We start from the raw sequence: 15,680 nt of genomic DNA, 5'->3' as shown, positions 1-15,680 counted from the left end.
ACACATAAGAATGTGTGCCTACATATCATGGGAAGGAAAGACATTGTTATAAAAGATAATCAATCATCTAATCAACAAATACATAGGGAGAAGGACTCGTCCAAACTCAGAATGGCAGTCTGCCATGAACTGGGAAGTGTGATAAACTCAACTTTTCACACTGAAGGTGTGAAAAAATGAATTAATGAATGAATGGTTCAATAAATGGCTGGTCTTTGAGTCAGAGTACTGGATTTGAATTCTGCCTCTACCACTTACGAGATCGATTTAATCTTTTGGAATCTCTTCTCACAAACATCAAATATAAGTAATAATATTACCTCCCTTGCAGTCTCATTGTGAAGGTTAGGTTAAATTCATATGAAGCACTTGGTGTGAGGCCTGGCAGATGGTAAGAACACAGTGAATATGAGATTATTACAAATAATATAAAGGGATGCCTCACACAATTTAGCAGGTTGATAGAGAAGTAGTGTTTGTTTGGGAGAGAGAGAGATGAACAGAGGGCTTGACTGAAGCTCTGCTGCTCCTCATACATTAATGAAGATGATATGAGAGCTTTATCTTTCCAGGTGCCAATCGATGACTGACAATAGATCATTCCAAAAATGGCAGATGGAGAATGAGAAAGACCGGTAGCTCTTCTGTAGACAACTTTCCCTGCTTTGCCTTGAGCAGGATTATGGGGTAATGCAGCCGTGGTCTGAGAGAGCTGAGGCTCAAGCAGAGCTGGCTCCAAGGGAACAAGGATTATGTGCAAGAAATAAGTAAAGGAGCCATCACCAAGGCTCACCTGCTCCCAGGAGCTCATGTCTAGAATTGCCACGGTTTCCTGATCAGTGTGTATAGCTCTAGGCTTCCCAGCTGGACAGAAGGCTGTAAAAGGGAAGCCACATAGACAAGCCTAGGACAGACTACTCGAGATGAAAGAAACAGGACATGGCCAATACGATGAGCTTCGGGTATGCTCGAGGGTGGGCTCCCAGGATGGTCATCACAGTATGCGCTTGCTCTGGGGTCTTTACTGCTCCCACCATAATAAGTATGAACTGACTCTGAAGTAGCCTTCACAAGAATCACGTGACAGAGAAACAAACAGAGGAACCACAATGTGAAGAACATCCCAACAACACGATGCTCAACATCACCAGGCTGCCCCCAGGACGTAGTCTGTCCTGGTAGTGTGGAACCCAAACAGAACAGGAAACCTGTGTGAGTTATGTGAATTACCAACTTTCTCATGTTCAAGATCACCCCAAAGAACCCTTGAATATTAGCATCCCCTGAAAGCAGGCAGGGGTTCCTTTTTTAAAAGTTGTTCATTTTCTTTACACATAAAAAAATAAAGCAAATGGGAAATAAAACCTGATTCAGTAAGTAATGTATGCATTAAATAAAACTGGTGTTGAAAAATAGTCACAACCATTCTATTTACCCATGATTCTTCTTTATTTGGCTGCTAAATATAGGGGCATGTTAGTATTGCTGTCAGCTTAATAGAAGGCATTAGAGGCTCTAACAGTGGTGCGAGAAGCTGTAGATAAATCTTTTCTACGCTGGGTGTTAGTAGGGTACTGCGATGTTAGATGCCTGCAGGACACTTCTCTTTTTTAGTTCCACTTCTGCACTGCAGTTCATAAAGGGAACACTCATACTGAAAAAAAAGAAAAAATTAAACATCAAATCTAGCAAACGATTAGCACCAGCATTCCAGAAAACTTCAGCGCCGCCTGTGTTTTCAGCTTCTGCTCCAACTTTCATTGCTACAAAACAAGAGAAAATAGTAGGTTGATGAGATAAGTAAAACTTCAGATCTACACCTGAAAATGTATACATTAACATTTGGGCAAAGAGTCTCATATAAAAAATTACTTCTAGTAGGAAATTTTTGTTTATTTTCCCCCACAGGAGCTGTTTTCTTGTTACCCAATTAGTGGCATAATAAAGACATGCAGCTGTACCTTCACATCAGGCTCTGATCTCTTGAGAGCTCAGCAGAGCAGCTCTGGCCTCGGGCAAGGGGTTAGGATGGCTTTGAGGGGCTGGTGCAGCCTTAGGGGACAGCATTGCCGCCTCCCACCCACAAGCCCTCACACATCAATCACTCGGCTGCTGCCCCGCCCCTTTCCTTTAGCTGGAGACTCCGCCATTCCCTAGAATGTAATCTCTCAAACAAGGAGGGAAAGTGAAGTGGGACTGGAACAAGTCCCAGCTTTTGCAAAATGGACTATTACAAAACACCGAGACAGAGACAGCAAATGGGCCTCCTATTGTTGTTTCTGTTGTTGTTTGAGGTACTGATTCAATTGGCTTTATAATGCTACTGTGTGGCACAGGAGTGATTTTCATAATTTTTTTATCCATCAATCTCCACATGGTCCTATTTGACAGGGTTAGACTCTCCAGAACAGAAGACATAAACTTAACTGAGGGGGATGGGTCTTAGTAGATTATACAATTCAAAAAGGAAGTTTGAAAGTATCAAGGGATGAGGGCAGAAGAGAAATTTACTCTGATCGAACAATGTGATGGAATGGCATTAATGGAAGGAAATGACCATAACTTTGTATTTCCAGGTGCCAATGGAGCATTCCAAAATGGCAGGTGGAGAAGAGAAGAGGCCCATTGCTGTTCTGTAAACAAGTCTCCCTGCTTTGCCCTGGGCTGGATCACAGGGTGATGAAGCCGTGGTCTGGGAGACCTGACTCTAAAAGAAACAACAGCTAATTAAAGCAGACAGGAAACCTGAGTATGGCATGGCCAGGTGGCCAAGCAGAATCGTTTGTGAAACGTGGATACATTCTGTATCATTTAGGAGAAACTAAATCTGTTAGATGAGAAGGAGGAGGTAAGAAAAAAAGCTACTAAAACAAGGGGGTAGCTCCACCACTGCACTGATTTGTTTTGGCCCCAGAAAATCAGCAGTCATGAAATAAGTTAAGTTGCAGCTTTCATCATCTGGGATTCTCCGAAGCTTTAAAATAGAAGGAGGAAATGACTAAATCGCATCGCCTCCTTTTCTTTCTAGCAAATAAAAACTACCATCTATTTGATTTTCCTGAAAGTACCAACATTTGGTGGTGAATACTACAGGAGATTTAAAGGAATCATCATCCTTTAGCTAATGCTTATGAAGTGTTATGTATTTTATATGCTAAGCACTTTGCACGCATAAATGCAGATCTTCACCATTATCCCTTGATCTCGTTTTACAGAGAATGAAATTGAGGCTCAAAAAGATTAAATATCATGCCCAAGGCCACAGCATTTGAAATGAAACCCTAGCCTATCCAGTGTTTTCTATTTGTTTTTGTTGGTGGGGTAGTCATTAGTCTGTCTTAGCCGTATACGAAAACCCATAGTGTGTCTGGCTTGTAAATGATCAACTGTGTCACTGGAAGTATTTAAAACAGAAGTCGTGTAAGGATATAAGTGCAGACAGGATCGTAACATTATTCAATTCAAATCCTCTGAATTCTTTTCATATAAGATTTATAATTATGTAAGTAGTTAAGTCAGATTGAAGAGGAAGAGGTAGTTCATCCTCCGTTGCCATGCTGGCAAACTCAGCACTATTTCCCAGTTCTTCCTGAACCCACTGGCAGATCAAAGTAATGTCTGGCATCACAGTTCAGCAGCTGGTTTTGAAATGATTCATCATGCTATGACAGAGTCAGAGTTTTCAACATTTTGTGAAGTTTTTAGTTTCCTTTGCCAATCTCAGTACATAAAGTGTTAAATAACTTGGGAAAAACAAAGGTCTGACATTTCAGAAAGATGAAGTTCATTAATAAAATAAATAAATAAATCCTTATGTTTCAGACTAGCCCCCTGGTAGCTAAGCCTTGGGATTTTCTCACGCTGCCAGTTGAACAACACGCTTATTTTGGATATAAGAAAATATAAATAAGAAAGAATTTAAGACATTTTTAAAAAGCATAATTTTGAAGGGACTCAAATTCCAATTTTTTTTATTTTGAGTGAACTTTAGGTAATAAGTAATGTAGGGTTGTAAAACTTTAAGCCAATGTTACCGAAAGCATTTCTTAAAAGAATGTGCTGTGTAAAATTTTTATTCCCTTTTTATTCAAAACCACTCATGTATACTTTTCTCTGCCAAATGAAAGCAAAATGATCTACATATGTGCCCTTATAAGTATGAAACCAGACTTCATGTATCCAGAAAAAAAGTTATTTCCAGGAAATGTATATAATCTTATTGCTATATACTCACTGCTTTCTGAAAGATTTTAAATGTATTTTGGACATTTACATAACTACTAACTTTGGTGTGAAAACACAAGATCTAGTATCAGAATTCATTTTCCAGAAGCCAGAAGCTATAAAATGTGCAGTAATTAAGGGCCTGTAAAGGTAGCCTTTTAGTAATATTCTCTACAGAGAAAAGTAGTATTCTCTATAGAGAATATAGGTATAATGGACGCTAAAGAGCATCACATTGAATCTGGGGTCAAAACATTTAATATCTGGATGACTTGAGCTCCAAATACTTATTAGGCCTGATCTTATTTTGCTTATCTTGAAAAATTAGCACACGGAGTAATGTAAGTCCATCTAGTTCCATGACTTCTGCTCAGCTTTACCATGACTCTCATACCAATGCAAAACCCAACAATAATCAAATGAGATGAATTCGAAGGAGAGACCCCGAACTCATCAAATCCCTACCTCTCCTATATTAGATTGAATGTGTCACTAGAAAAGAAAAATAAATGACACTTGTGCCTTTCTACTGACTACTTCAGAGTAAGACTTTCAGATTGCAGTTCTGCCCCTTGTCGACCAGTTGAAAGAACGAAGAGAAATTAAAAAGAAGAGGCTTCATTCTCCTTTTTGAAAATAAGGGAAGTTGGGCATCTGGGTGGCTCAGTCAGTCCAACTCTTGGTTTCGGCTCAGGTCGTGATCTCATGGGTTGCGAGATTGAGCCCTGCATTGGCTCCTTGCTCAGCGGGGATTCTACTAGAAGATTCTCTCCCTCTGCTCCTCTCCCCACTAAAATAAATAAATAAATCTTTTTAAAAAAGAAAATATGGGAGGCAATTTCCCTCCCTCCTTCGTAGAGCATTTACTTTAAAAAACTTGTCATTGTAAATACGTTCTCCTCCCTTGGAAATATATATATATATACATTCTTCTGAAAATTCAACGGCCATTTTGTCAGCTTTAAGACCTAGGAATGTCTTTCTCAAGGACTTTGAGAACCATTCCTTTGTAAGTAAATGTCCAAGTGTGCACCCTTATTTCCTAGTTTCTGAGGGCCTAACTTTATCTGATACCTGCTCCAAGTTGTAAAACTGACTCTTGTCATCAAGATAGGAAAAGTGTAATTTTGCTTTGTGTAAAGCCAATAAACTAACAGTTTCCCTAATTGCCAGGCAATTTAGAGTGAACTATATATAATAAATACTACTGTGAAATCTTCTTACTTGAGGATGAATTGAATTATTGTTTATTTTGAGAACCATGTATATAATGGATTGTATCTGCTTGGCTACATGAAGGGTGAGATTTCTTCCTATCTTTGCAATCTCTGTGATTGTGATGATTATCACATTCTGGTTTAATGCTTGTTTAATAACAAAAGTGTTTCCTTTCTCTACTATCTCTAAGAAGATGATTTCTGGGTTGGCAGAATTTTTTAAAGTTATATTTCCCCAAAACAGGCAGGGGGCTTACAACCCAGGAAAGTCATTTTGATGGGGTGCCAAATCTGCGCTAGGAATGTCCTTCTCTTTCTCATTGCCTTGTCTACCTGGATGCCTAAGCAGGGTGGCTATCCATTCAGGTGTTCATATTATTTGCGTTTATTAGATAAATTTACTCTGGCTCTCTAGCCAGTTGTCTATCAAAGCATATGAACTTTCTTTTAATCAGCAGTTAATAATATCCAGATTCTGAGTTCTTGCCTGAGATTACAACCTTGAACTCGGCAATCCAAGATTTTTCAAAGCCTGATTTTGAGAAATAACATTTATGGGAAATTGCCTCAAGGGAACAGAGTGGGCCCATTTCTCTTGATAATTTCATTTTTACCCTTGAATCAAACCAGAAAATGAGAGTGGCTTCCATTCACAAGACACTTATTTTCTCTGTCCTATGTTCTCATCTGGAGAATAGAGATAAAGGAACGAGACATGTATCCCCTAAGATTAGAACTTTAAACATCAACGGAGGTTCTGGAATTCAAAATAAAATGAACACGAAATGCTTATATGCACCACAGCAGCAAATCAGTCGTAGTCACCTTGCTAGCACTATTGTTATCTTGCCAACTCTTAAATTTTTATCAAAAATCTGCAAAGAGAAGGAATGAGAAAAAGGAGAATTTGCCTAGTATGTGTTTATGGGCAGTTGGTGAATGATTAGCTCTCGAGTTGTGTTAATAGCAAGTGGATCCAAAAGGTCAGAATCAACTGCATCTAATCATGTTTTTGGAAATCAATTGACCCTCAAGTTAAAAATAAAATAGGCCCAGGGCTGCATGTAGCAGGCGATGTGAAGAGCAGCAGGTCTGATTCTATCTCATTCCCCAGTATGACTTTCACAATTAAGCCTGCGGAGAGAGAAGTGGGCTATAGAATGATTGTGGATCAGAGTTGCTGAATTCACAAGATATGATGAATACAATCAGAAATAATTATTGCTACGAGAATTTAATTTCTTCTAAGTAACTCTACTCAGAAATCATTTACCTCAGGCAGGGAGTTTGCTATAAATTAGATGGTGTTATATATACACCCACTTTGGAAATTACTGCCTTGGTGTGAACAATTGACATGTATGAAAGTGACCTTCTTTGAAAATTGATCAGGTCAAATCAAAATTTAGGGATGTCATCTGCTTGTATGAGGGTTCATCGCTGGCCAAGTGTTTTTTGAAGTGCCATATAAAATGCTAAATAAAATATCCTTTGGAATGTAATACCCCCCACTCAACCCCCCACACTCAGCTTGCACCAAATGCTATGCCCAGCCCAGTCTAAGGATTTTCCAAACTTGCATGGAATATCAAAGAAGACAGAAAGAAATGTTAGGTTTTACTAAGAAAATTGCAGTGAATCTCAACATAGAACAGAGCTCTCAAAATCAACCCATCAGGTTAAAGCACATGTTACATCTTTATCATGCTAGACAGAAATATGTGACTCAATTTTTTATTAATTCAAAGCATTCCCTGAAACAAACTTCTTTAGGATTCTCCTGCTTTTACTTTTGAATTTTTGTTTCCGAGATTGAATAACTTATTTGCTTTCCTAGACCATCAAGAACGGAGCCAGAATTTGAAGATCTCAAGTCTTGTTGCCTATTTGTACCACCTGGAGAGATTTTCAAACAACCAAAGCCTTTGCCCCCTTCAGAGATCTTGACTAAGTTTGCCTGGAGTGAAACCCTGCTACTGGGGCTTTTAAAAAGTCCCAGTGGATTCTAATGTTCAGCCAGAGTTGAGAAACCCCTGAACTAGATTATAACTGGAAATGTTGTTTTGAGGTAGTTCTTTTAAAGTGTATTTTTTAAATCATATGATTTATAAAAACAATGGGCAAATCCAATCAGGGAAACCTGAAGTCTGTTCGTTTTTAAAGGAATTACAAAGTAGGGGCACCTGGGTAGCTCAGTCATTAAGTGTCTGCCTTAGGCTCAGGTCATGACCCCAGGGTCCTGGGACCAAGTCCCCGCATGGGGCTTCCTGCTCAGTGAGAAGCCTGCTTCTCCTCCCTCTCCCACTTCCCCTGCTTGTGTTCCCTCTCTCGCTGTCTCTGGTAGTAAGAAAGACAAACTGCGGTCTTCAGGAAATGAAAGAAAAACAAGGGGGGATTTCTGAGATCCAGTTCAAGGTTTTTCCATAATTCTTTATTTTCACTGGGTATTTAACGGGAACGGGTTACTCCTTAGGGCATAAAGTCATAAGAATAGAATTGTTTTATAAAAACAGATCATTTTCTTTGTTGGTGCCATGTAGACAAGTAAATAAAAAAGAAAGGGTTTGGGGAAAATATACTGGTCAATATTGCAGTCTGCCCACATATCATAAGGAGTTGTAAGAAATTGTGAAATTGCTCTAAAATGTGTCAATATTACTAACAAATAAAATGCAGCACACTGGAAAAATAAAATGGCCTTTTGCTTAATTATTTACATTTCTTTTAATACCAACAGTAACTCACGATCTCTCATAAATATTAAACTTCAAACTTTAGTTTCTTTATTCTCATGTATTCCAAACCTGAGGTTGAAATCATCCTTTGTTAATCTTACCCACTGGCTTAATTTTAAGTTTTGTCTCTAGAATTATGATAATTGGTGCAAAAAAATGCAAATATGACATCCAAGCTATTCTTTTTTGCAACACATTCAAAAGTTCTTAATTCAGCACTTATTATCTGAACTGGATGTCTTTGTTGTTTAAATAACCAATTGATTTTCTATTACTGTGTAGAAACACTCCTATTGTGTAGAAACAACCTATGTGGGTTTGAGCCAAAATTATTACATTTGAAAGAAACAGAACATTTGATTATTTCTTTTTACATTCATCTGAAATGTGTAAAATCTGGGGGCGCCTGGCTGACTCAGTGGGTAGAGAACGCAACTCTTGATCTCGGCATCATGAGTTCAAGCCCCATGTTGAGTGTAGAGATTAGTCCGAAAAAAAGAAAGAGCTCAGATGACAGAAGGAATGGCTTTGGAGTTGGAGAGAAGATAAGCCTCTGCAGGTTACTGAAGTTAAGAACCTAATTAATCAGTGACAAGAAACGCAGAGCGAGTTGTTAAGTCAATGGTTGAATGGGAAAGTTAGGAAAACATTCATTGAAGGTGTAAAATTTATTCAGTCGTTCTATTTTTGGACATAATTATCCAATTTTTTACTATTACACAATTTGCCACCATCACACTGAAAGGGCTAGCACATTTGACAGAGAATTAATATCCTTAATATGTAAAGAGAATTGACAACTCAGTAAGAAAAATACTACCCTACCAGTAGATAAATGCATAACATAATGCATTTGTCTGCACAAAGCAGACAAAAGTAACACAAAAATACAGAATTCTTTAAATGTAAATAAATATGAAATAAATGATTCCCCTTTTAAATTGTCAATATTTTAAAATATGATTTACTTTATCTATTTATTAAAGATTTTATTTATTAGAGAGAGAGAGCATGACCAGGGGGAGCAGCAGAGGGAGAGGGAGAAGCAGGCTTCCCGCTGAGCAGGGAGTCCTCAGGTGCAGGGCTCCATCCCAGGACCCTGGGATCATGACCTGAGCCGAAGGCAGACACTTAACTGATTGAGCCACCCAGGCCCCTAAAATATGATTTTAAAAGGAAGAAAGATTTAGGGCCGCCTGGGTGCCTCAGGTGGTTAAGTGTCTGCTTTCGGTTCAGGTCATGATCCCAGGGTCCTCGGATCAAGTCCCGCCTCGGGCTCCTTGCTCAGTGGGGAGCCTGCTTCTCCCTCTCCCTCTGCTGCTCCCCCTGCTTGGGCTCTCTCACTCTCTCTCTCTCTCTCTTTCTCGAATAAATAAGTAAAATCTTAAAAAAAAAAAGTAAGAAAGATTTAGATAGTATAGCTAGAGATTTGGATAGAGAGCTGGACAGAGTATGGTCGAGTTCTTAAGAGCACAGGCTCGAGGCAGTCAGATCTGGATTCAAGTCCTGATGGAGCAGACACTTCCCAGCTATTTCACTTTAGGCAATATACTGATTTCCCTCAGCCTCAGTTTCCTCATCTGTAAAATGGGAATAATAGTACTTAACTTCCTTTTGTGAAGATAAGTAAAATAAGGCATATAAAGTGCATAATACATTTTAACATACAGTAAGTGCTCAGTAAATTGACCATTATGATAATTCTCAATGCTGGCAAGAGTACAGGGAAACAGCTGTAAAAACAGAGTGAATTGTTATAATTTTTCAGGAATGTATTTTGGCTACATCTATTAAAATTTTTCCATATGGTCCATACTCATGGAACCAATCCTATTTAAAATAATCAAAGATGTGCTCAAGGATAGAAATCCACACCTATTCACAACACGCTTTTCTAGTTTAATGCCTAATGTTACAACAGAAAGCCACATGGTCTCATATGATAAAGGTTTTAAAATTTGCAGCAATAGGAACATCAGTTTATGAAAAGTAGATGAGATGCCCTAAATTGTAGAAAATTTGCTTGGGGAAAAGTTACATTTTATTTGGAATTTTATTATTCCCACCTCTCCTTTGTATTATGTTTGCTTTTTTTCTAAACTTTAAGGCTGTAAAATTGACCATGCCTCATTTGTAAGGGTATCTGAAATTAAAGCATGAGCTCTCTTACTCCCTTCTGAAAGATAAGTCCTTTAAAAATTACTTTCTTCCCTCACATTAGGCACTTTATCTGAGAGAATGTAGAAGAAGAAAACACTGTTCAGTAATTCTTGCTCTTGATTAACAGAAAATTAAAAATTCCTATACAGAATTTTTTTTCTTTGCCTCTTTGGTATAACATTTATAAAAATACAAAGAGCTTTTTAAATTTATATTTTGTCAGCAGACATTCTCCAATTTTAAATTTATTTTTTGTCCCTGAACTCTTGCCAGCATTGAGAATTATCATAATGGTCAATTTACTGAGCGCTTACTATATGTTAAAATGTATTATGCACTTTATATGCCTTATTTTACTTATCTTCACAAAAGGAAGTTAAGTACTATTATTCCCATTTTACAGATGAGGAAACTGAGGCTGAGGGAAATCAGTATATTGCCTAAAGTGAAATAGCTGGGAAGTGTCTGCTCCATCAGGACTTGAATCCAGATCTGACTGCCTCGAGCCTGTGCTCTTAAGAACTCGACCATACTCTGTCCAGCTCTCTATCCAAATCTCTAGCTATACTATCTAAATCTTTCTTACTTTTTTTTTTTAAGATTTTACTTATTTATTCGAGAAAGAGAGAGAGAGAGAGAGAGTGAGAGAGCCCAAGCAGGGGGAGCAGCAGAGGGAGAGGGAGAAGCAGGCTCCCCACTGAGCAAGGAGCCCGAGGCGGGACTTGATCCGAGGACCCTGGGATCATGACCTGAGCCAAAAGCGGCTACACATTTGTATGAAAATCAGAGGCTACATTTCAGCTGGCATGTTTTTGCTTACATGCTACCTGATGTAAGCAGAATTTACCAGGGGATCAGGGGCAGGGCTCGGTGAGCTCAGCAGACATTCTCCAGTGAGCTGAAATGGAGACAGCAGGAGATACTGGGGTGTCTGATTCACAAGACCCACCATACGTATTACAGACACCCTTTGACCATCAAGAGAGGACAACAGGGTTTCACATATGAATCCAGGTGGAAATCTCAAAGACAGACACTGGGGAGCTGGTTTGTGATCAAGTACCACACACATCGGTACCTCTAGAACCCCTTCCATGTTAAGAAGCAAGAATTTACTTACTCACCTATCAGTTACTTCTGAACACCACGAAGTGGGCCAGTTAGCTTTATTTTTTTTAAAGGGGATAAAAATATGATCTTATTAATATTTTTTTAAATAAGATTTATTTCTACAATCTAATATCACATGGACATGGATAACTACATCTCTAATTGTATCTTACATTTACCTCTTTGGAATCAAGAGTTTCATGTTCAGGAATAGCCACCATTGGATGACTCAGCTTCACAGAAAAGATGCCCAGGATGACATTGGGGGGTAGAAGTGAGGAGAAACAAATGTTTACATTTCATTTAAATAGTTAGACAATGACATACGTATATTATTGCTGATCATAGTAGATTCTTCCAAGTGTAAACATTTGATTTGAACTGATTTGTTATTAAAACAAGGGAAGATATTCTTGACACGGAAAAAAAAACTGGCAGTGGTGAATTCTTTGAGCATAAGAACACATCTTATGTGTCGTTGTATCCCACATAAACTCTAACAGTGTCTGGCATACGGTATAGACACTTATTAACTGTTTATTGATTGAATGAATTGTTAAAACACACTGACAGATTTCACAGAGAGGAAATGAGCTATATTTATGTCTCAGTCCTCACAATAGGCCTCAAATTGAAAAGCTCCAAAGCAGAAGAAACAAATCATGCTTAGACCCACAGTAAATGCAGATGTTCCTACAGATAGTAAATGCTTACCTGGAATAAAAGCATTGTTCATTACTGCAAACAGTAATAATCTCAACATACAAGGACTTCATAAATACTGTAATCTTATAGGGTATGTTGTTATAATGTAGTTTACAACACAGTGACTTTTTCACAGAAAAGGTTTTGTGCTTCTATAGGAATTTGATTATTGCATTGGTCATCCGAGCATTAGACATACACTTAAACCTATTAAGATAGGAGAAAGACATAGATAATGCAAGAAAAAGAGAGAGGCAGAATGAGGGACCCTCGCACATGGAAAGCAGGGGAGAGCTATCATTCATAATAAATCTATTTGCTCCTCTCTTTGGCCATCTCTCCTCATTCCAACATCAGGGTTGTGCCAAGAACATTCCTTGTTTCTGTTATTGTCCTGGGCAAATCAGGAGTATGAAAATAATTGCCCAGTTTTCACTCTCAGGCGGGTCCTGATATGATCAGTAACTCAGTAGAAGAGCGCCTACTTCCTAATCCTCCAGTAAAACTCAGTGATCTGGCCTCGGCCCCAGGACCATGCCAGTATTGGCTGCTGGGAAGGCCAAAGAGGTCCTTTTTCACCTTTCCTCAGGTTTCCCTCCCTCTGTGCCAGCAGATTTTCAAGAATGGAGTCTGTTTTTGGGACGCCTGGGTGGCTCAGTTGGTTAAGCAACTGCCTTCGGCTCAGGTCATGATCCTGGAGTCCCGGGATCGAGTCCCACATCGGGCTCCCTGCGGAGTCTGCTTCTCCCTCTGACCCTCCCCCCTTTCATGCTCTCTCTCTCTCATTCTCTCTCTCAAATAAATAAATAAATAAATAAATAAATAAATAAATAAATAAATAAATAAAAAGAATGGAGTCTGTTTTTACCTAAAGTTATAGTTTCACTAAATCCCAAACATTACACTCTGTTCCCAACTATGAAGTGTCCTGGGTATCATAACATCAGGACTCCTGGCTGCCTGAGGTCTTTGCTTTAAATAGAAGCATGATCTGGCCCTAGAGCCAACTGGAGATCTAAATAGCATTCCAGAAATCAGCTGGAAGTGCTTACTTTCTCTTGTTCATCAGGGTCTCCTGAGATCTTCAGCATGGCTCAGGACTGGACCCTATGTACCATTTCAAACCTTAGACCCAGGTAATTGGTCCTGGAGGCATCAGACTCTTTAGCATACCTAGGCTCTGCAGTAGTAATTATATAAATCATCAGAGTTTGCACAATGTCAAATTTTCACTCTCCTAGTCTCCTAAAATAGAATAGGATAAATATCCTAAAATTTAAAATGTTGGAACTCTTCCAATAAGATGTTCAGCTAAGACTAGAAAAGTAATGGAGCAATTATGTAATACCTATTTTTATATTCCATTCCTTTTTTCCAATATAGGTACTCATTCATTTAAATCCATTTCATTTTAATCTTAAATTTCAAAAACTATGTGTTAATTACCTTAATCAACAAAAGAGAACAGAAAATGACTAATCCTGATTAATTGATAATCCCCAAATCATTTATGTTTGGCTTTGGAATACTTTCTTCTATTTATGATTTTTTTTTATCATAGTGGGTTTGCCTTTGTATTATCCTCAAACTGACTGAAAATGTAAAATAAAATGTGATATTAATACCCTTGAAGGGTAACAGATTTAGCCATAATAATTATGTACTCGCATGACACATTCATCACATGTATTTGTTTCGTTTTCACAACAATCTGGTGAAGTGAGCACTAGTATTACCCTGTTTCACAGATGAGGAAACCAAAGCATGGAGAGGCAGAATGACTTATTCCAGGTCCGGAACTAGTATGGGGTAGAGCCATGACTGGCAGCTGGATGAAAATGCCACACACTGTGCTTTCAAAGCAAGGATGAAGTGGTAATATGCAAGGAAGGTACTCAGGAGACGGGATGCGGGACGAAGGGAAGGGAGTGCTGTGTGCCATTTCACAAAAGGAAAAGCCACGGATTAAAGGCATGAGTGCCCCACTCAGAGGCCAGAAGCAGTCAGGAGTGCCTGGTGTGGCTATGAAGGGCCACACTGGAGACATAATACAATGGAGTTTATGTGTCAGTTAAGGAGTCTGGCTTCATTCTCCAGGCAATGAGAAACCACAGAAGTACTTTAAGCAAGAAGAGGGGCATGTGTGATCAGATTTTCATTTCAAAAAATGTCTATGTGGCTGATGTGCAAAATACAGAAGGCGGGGGCAGGGGGAGGTGCTTGGAAGATTTAAGTAATCTGAGGGAGAGAATAAAGAAGAGGTCTAGATTAAAGCATTGTCTTGGAGTATGGAATAGACTCAAGATTTTCCTGCGTGACTCTAGACCCCCTACTCTCTAGGACGAGTGAGGAAGCATCAGGTAGACATGTCGCTATGTTACTGATTAGGGAAGACACACTGAAGCACTGGAGAGAAATAATGCTGAATGCTGATATCTCTGCTGAATGGAGAGATTTTGTAGTGAAGGAGGGCTAGAGATGCTAGGTGCAGGGGTGGGGGGGGGTCCATAAAACACGGTGTGAAAATCTTCTCACAATCAGAATGGAGACAGTGACACTAAAACATTAAAATAAATTCTGCAGGGGCACCTGGCTGGCTCAGTCAGTACAGCAAGCAACTCTTGATCTCAGGGTCTAAGTTCGAACCCCATGTTGGGCATAGAGCCTACTTAAAAAAATAAAATAAAATAAAATATTCTAAATAGGTGAGTGGTGTGCTATCCAGAGAGTAGGTGTAGAAGGCCAGAGTCATCCAAGCCAGTTTACTTGGTCATAAGTGTTCTGGAAAGCAAATTACTGTTATGCCTCAAAACACACACACACACATGAAAAGTTACTAATTTTATCATCAGAACACTATTCATAGGAGGATCAGTGAAATAGAAAGCTCCGATGAAATGAGACAAAACAGTTGGTTTTTATTACGCTCTTGATTACAGCTGCCACCAAACTCATAAAGCCTCGTGAAGCGTTTGCTACCAGTGTGGCTTTCTCGTAAATGTCACTGCTTCTCCCGAGGTAACGGGAACTTGTCTAACAAAGACAGATAAATGCCCTCCAACCAACTGGAGAAATGAGAACCCCGACAACTAGAAAAAAAAGAAAATATGCAAAATGTGGTTGAATCACTCCATTAAGTCTTGACTCTACTTGAGAAACGGAATTCAAAGCTCTAGCTTTGGTGAAGGAGCTCTCCCTCCTGCACAAAGATGAAGTAGGTTTTCTTGTCTGCCAGAAATCATGAAGCTGAGAAAGTGTTGGAAGAAATGTTAACATTTTAAAATCGTCAAGGGTGCTACAAATGCTATTCAGAATTCAGCCCTTTGGAGGGCGCTTGGGTGGCTCAGGTGGTTAAGCATCTGCCTTCAGCTCGGGTCATGATCCCAGGGTGCTGGGATGGAGCCCAGCTTCGGGCTCCTGGCTCAGCGGGGAGTCTGCTTGTCCCTCTCCCTTTGCCCCTCCTCTCTCTCTTTCTTTCAAATAAATAAAATCTTAAAAAAAAAAAAAGGATTTAGTCCTTTGGAATTGC

At 39.1% G+C, this 15,680-nt stretch overlaps 1 protein-coding gene across 13 annotated transcripts in view; it reads right to left on the bottom strand.

Annotated features, from left to right (window-relative positions):
* Positions 1-1,433: 1,433 nt before the first annotated feature.
* Positions 1,434-15,680, bottom strand: part of MLIP (muscular LMNA interacting protein) — a 250,825-nt gene continuing 236,578 nt past the window's right edge. For 10 of the 13 annotated variants that reach the window (XM_045867032.3, XM_045867027.1, XM_045867033.1 and 7 more), the window contains 3 exons: positions 11,626-11,679; positions 11,461-11,500; positions 1,440-1,763 (listed from right to left, as the gene is read on the bottom strand). In XM_045867032.3, the coding sequence (XP_045722988.1) occupies positions 11,468-11,500; positions 11,626-11,679 (87 nt within the window). In that variant the 3' untranslated portion in view covers positions 1,440-1,763; positions 11,461-11,467. Of the gene's footprint in view, positions 1,764-11,460; positions 11,501-11,625; positions 11,680-15,680 lie in introns of all 13 variants that reach the window. The other 3 variants (XM_045867028.2, XM_054505412.1, XM_045867035.2) reach the window with 2 other exon arrangements.

Source organism: Mirounga angustirostris, unplaced genomic scaffold, assembly GCF_029215605.1.
Source record: "Mirounga angustirostris isolate CCGP_5_RB_7025 unplaced genomic scaffold, mMirAng1.0.hap1 SCAF_8, whole genome shotgun sequence".
In the NCBI taxonomy this organism is placed as follows: Eukaryota; Metazoa; Chordata; class Mammalia; order Carnivora; family Phocidae; genus Mirounga; species Mirounga angustirostris.
Note: the sequence above shows the minus strand (reverse complement) of the source record. Positions and strands in the feature narration are given on the sequence as shown.